We start from the raw sequence: 5,179 nt of genomic DNA on the forward strand, positions 1-5,179 counted from the left end.
TCCTGGAGACTCAGGCTCCAATGGGGACGAAGAATACCTTTGAGGCATTTTGACAAACACTTAGCATGCACTGGTGCCATGGAAGTACTAGTAGGAATGAGAGATTACCTGACCCTCCCAAATCGGCTTGGGAATTCTGTGCTACCACTTTTTGCACACAACAAAAATACCACTCCTATGGGGTTTATGGGTTTAGGACACACAAACACATTGTTACTATGAAGAACAAACCCAAAATTTTTATCCGATTTCATGACTTTACACAATTCAAAATTTGGCAAAGAAAAGAGTTAGAGACCATACCTTAGATGCTTAGGAGGAGGAATTTCTCTTGAATTGATGTTTCAAGTGAGGGAAGGAGTGGATGAATACTTGTCTTCAATGGGTTTGTGTGGGAGGGGGAGGGGGAGTGTGTTTTGAGGCATGGGTGTTTGAAGCGTGGGTGTTCGGTGTGTTTTGAGGCAGTGTGTTTTGAGGCATTTATGTTAGGTTTTAAGGGGAGGAGTTAAAAGAAACAAAACAAAAAGGAAATAAAAGAAGAAAACCTACCTGGCGACGCGAAGGCATACGCGAGCCACCTACCTTGCGAGGCGAGCTCAAACGCGAGCTGGTAGGCGTGTGGCGCGAGGGTTTCCGCGAGATCCACCTCGCTATAACCCTCGCTAGGCGAGCTTTAACGCTCAAAAAATACCTGGCGACACGAGCGATGCAACCTAGCTAAGCGCGCTAGGAACCTGGCATCGCGAGGTCTCCTGCCCGATCCACTGGTACTGCCTACATATATGTTAGTGCCTAAAACCAAAAAAAAAAATTATAGTTACGATAAAATAAACTACGAATTGGGTTGCCTCCCAACGAGCGCCTTAGTTAACGTCATGGTATGATGAATACAACATTACAATGGGTTGCCTCCCATGAAGCGCCTGATTTAACGTTGCGGCACGACGCAGGCAATCGAACTTAAGGTTCACTCAACACTTTTTGGCTCTTGCGAATGAGTCACCGATACCACTTTCTTCTCATCCATGCCCAAGTAATGTTTCAACCTTTGCCCATTGATTCTAAACTTGCGAGAGCCATCCTCTGATGCAATCTCTACAGCTCCGGTGGGATGAATCTCTAGCACACGGAATGGTCCTGACCATCTTGACTTCAACTTGCCTGGAAACAACCTCAAACTCGAATTGAATAATAATACCACATCTCCAGGTTTAAAATTTTGCTCAAGAATATTTTTTCATGCACCAGCTTCATTCTTTCCTTATATAACCTTGTACTCTCAAACGCATGGTAACGGAACTTATCGAGTTCATGCAGCTTTGTGACTCTACTAGTTCCAGTGGCCTCTAAGTCCAGATTTAATTGTCATAACGCCCAGAAGGCTCTATGCTCTAACTCCACCGGTAAGTGGCATGCCTTTCCAAACACCAATTTATACGGTGACATACCAATCAGAGTTTTGAATGCAGTGCGGTAAGCCCATAGCGCATCATCCAATTTTCTTACCCAATCAGTCCGAGTAGCATTTACAGTTTTGGTCAAAATACTCTTGATTTCTCTGTTCGACACCTCCACTTGCCCACTTGTTTGTGGGTGATACGGAGTGGCAACCTTATAGAGAATGCCATATTTCTCCAATAACTTTGCAAAGGCTCGGTTGCAGAAGTGGGTGCCTCCATCACTGATGATCGCTCTTGGAGTACCAAATCGGGTGAAGATATTTTTTCTCAGGAAACCAATAACTGCCTTCTCATCATTTGTTGGAAGTGCCACAGATTCTACCCATTTCGAGACATAGTCCACTGCTACAAGTATGTACTTGTTATTATATGAGCTAACAAATGGTCCCATAAAATTGATTCCCCATACATCGAATACTTCCACCTCTTGAATTGGGTTCATGGGCATCTCATGTCGACGGGATATATTCCCCGTCCGTTGGCACTCATCATAACTTTTCACCCAGAAGTGTGCATCTTTAAACAACGTCGGCCAATAAAAACCCGACTCCAACACTTTAGCAGCTGTACTTACTCCTCCAAAATAACCTCCATACGGGGAAGCATGACATGCCTGCAAAACAGAAGATTGGTCTATCTCGGGAATGCATCTCCGGATCATGTTATCAAGACAAATCCTAAACAAATATGGTTCATCCCAGAAATACATGCGACAATCATGAAAGAACTTTTTCTTTTGCACAGAGGACAAGTCATAAGGGACAATATCGCTTTCCAGGTAATTTGCAATATCCGCATACCATGGCGTTGCCTCAAGGCTCGTGGCTAAAAGTTGTTCATCTGGGAAAGTCTCCATGATCTCTTCCACCTCAACTTTCTTTTTCGCTCCTTCAAACCTGTACAAATGATCAGCAACTTGGTTTTTTGTTCCCTTTCGGTCACGTATTTCCAAGTCGAACTCTTGTAGCAGTAGCACCCATCGAATTAGGCATGGACTTGACTCCTTTTTCTCAATTAGGTACCTGAGGGAAGCATGGTTAGTATAAATAATTACCTTCGAGCCTATCAGGTATGACCTAAATTTATCAAATGCGAACACCACGGCTAACATCTCTTTCTCTGTCACTATGTAATTCAGTTGGGTACCGCTCAAAGTTCTACTTAAATAGTAGATCGGATGCATGACTTTATCTTTTCTCTGCCCAAGAACTGCTCCCACAGCATAGTCGTTTGCATCATACATAAGCTCAAAAGGTTGTTCCCAGTCGGGTGCCACTATGATTGGTGCAGTCACCAGTCTCTTCTTCAACTCCTCAAATGCTACACTGCAGTCATCAGAAAACACGAAGGGGTGATCTTTTTCAAGCAATTTACACAAAGGGTTAGCAATTTTGGAGAAATCTTTTATAAACCGCTTGTAGAAGCCGGCATGGCCGAGGAAACTTTTTATGGTTTTGACAGAAGTGGGTGGTGGTAACTTCTCAATTATATCAAGTTTAGCACGGTCTACTTCAATGCCCTTACTTTACACTAGATGTACCAAGACTATACCTTCATGTACCATGAAATGGCACTTTTCCCAGTTCAGTACCAGATTAGTCTCCACACACCTCTTCAATACTCTTTTCAAGTTCATAAGCCAATCCTCGAATGAGTTCCCCACCACTGAGAAGTCATCCATGAAAACCTCTATTATTTCCTCTACCATATCTGTGAAAATGGCCATCATGCACCTTTGGAATGTGGCGGGTGCATTGCAGAGGCCAAACAACATTCTCCAAAAGGCAAAGATGCCATACGGACAGGTGAACAAAGTTTTCACTCTATCCTCTGGAGCAATAGAGATCTGGTTATACCCCGAGTATCCATCCAGAAAGCAAAAATGGGACCTCCCCGCCAATCTGTCTAGCATCTGATCAATGAATGGCAACGAAAAATGGTCTTTTCAGGTGGCCTTGTTCAATATTCTGTAGTCTATACAAATTTGCCATCATGTGACTGTTCTTGTTGAGATCAACTCGTTGTTCTCATTTTGCACCACAGTCATTCCACCTTTCTTTGGCACACACTAAACTACGCTAACTCAGTTGCTGTCAGAGATGGGGAAAATGATTCCTGCATCTAACCACTTGATCACCTCCTTTTTCACGACTTCTTTCATGTTGGGGTTCAGCCTTCTTTGATGTTCTCTGGAAGGTTTGTGACCCTATTCTAGTAAAATCTTGTGCATATAGAAGGCCGGGCTGATCCCCTTAATATCTACAATAGTCTACCCAATTGCAGTTTTGCACTCTATTAACACCTGCAAAAGTTGTTCTGCCTGCATATCTAACAAACCAAATGAGATAATAACAGGTAAAGTCGAGTTAGGTCCCAAGAAAGCATACCTGAGGTGAGATGGTAGTGGTTTTAATTCCAACTGTGGTGGCTCTTCGATCGATGGCTTAGCTGGAGGAGTCTTTCTCTCTTCTAAGTGGAAAGACTCGAATTCAGGCTCTCTTTTACAGTACCCTTGGCCTTCAAGATCTAACACCCACTCTGCCAAGTCCTCACCATTTACCTCTTCTAAGTTTATGAGGCAGGCCGCAAGAGGATCTTTTGTATTAAGGGCTTCATCATCTTCCTCCATGATCACATCCACAGCTTCTAACAAAGAGCAATTTGCAAACTCACTGGGTCGCCGTATAGACTTTTGCACATTGAATGTTATCTCTTCATCATTCAGTCTCATCTTTAGCTCCCTAGTTTCACAATTGATTAGAGCTCTCCCCGTGGCCAAGAATGGCCTTCCCAAAATTATGGGAATCTCCTCGTCAACCCGGCAGTCCAGAATGACAAAATCTGCCGGAAACACAAACCTTCCAACCTGCACCAGTACATCATCAAGTATACCTGATGGCCTCTTCACCGTTCGTTCGGCAAGCTGTAGTAACATGGACGTTGGTCTTGCTCTTCCAATGCCTAGTCTTTTATAGATAGCCAAGGGCATCAAGTTTATGCTCGCCCCCAAATCATACAATGCTTGAGCAAAATCATAGCTGCCTATTGTGCATGGGATTGTGAAGCTCCTTGGGTCGTACAACTTCTCAGTTTTGCGTCTCATCATGACAGCACTACAGATCTGGGTTAGTGTAACAGTGGCCAAGTCTTGAAACTCATACTTGCGAGACATCAAGTCCTTCATCATTTTTACATACCCAGGCATCTCCCTCAAGGAGTCAATCAATGGAATGTTCACCTGGATTTTCTTGAGCATCTCCATGAATTTCTTATACTGCTCATCCTTCTGATATTTGGCCAATATCTGTGGGAAGGGTGCTGGAGGTCGCTTCCTTCCTGTGATTTGAGTTTGATCCTGCTCGGGCACTGCTTCTACTTCCTTTTCTTGCACTACCTTTGTCTCCTTCATTACCTCTTTTTCTTTGCTTGTGTCCTCTTGTGCATGTTGTACCATTACCTCAGTTAACCCTGTTGAATCATCTACCTCAGTGGCTACTGGCACAAGTGTTTCAGTTTGTCAACTTTTGCGAGCAATTTCTTGCTCTAGATCTAGATCTCTACCATTTCTTAAACTCACTACCATAAGCTGCTTCGGTCACTACTCTTTTGGATTGACATGCGTGTCTGCAGGTAACGTCCCTTGGGGATGATTATTCAGAGCCATAGATATCTGCCCTAATTGAATCTCAATGCCTTTTATTGCTGAGTCATGTGCTTCC

At 43.6% G+C, this 5,179-nt stretch overlaps 1 protein-coding gene across 1 annotated transcript; it reads right to left on the reverse strand.

Annotated features, from left to right (window-relative positions):
• Positions 1–3,729: 3,729 nt before the first annotated feature.
• On the reverse strand, positions 3,730–4,914 carry LOC138899218 (uncharacterized). Its single transcript, XM_070185358.1, has one exon. The coding sequence runs from the start codon at positions 4,912–4,914 to the stop codon at positions 3,730–3,732; it is 1,185 nt and encodes a 394-aa protein (XP_070041459.1).
• Between the last annotated feature and the right edge of the window lie 265 nt (positions 4,915–5,179).

This window comes from Nicotiana tomentosiformis, chromosome 9 (genome assembly GCF_000390325.3).
Source record: "Nicotiana tomentosiformis chromosome 9, ASM39032v3, whole genome shotgun sequence".
NCBI lineage: Eukaryota > Viridiplantae > Streptophyta > Magnoliopsida > Solanales > Solanaceae > Nicotiana > Nicotiana tomentosiformis.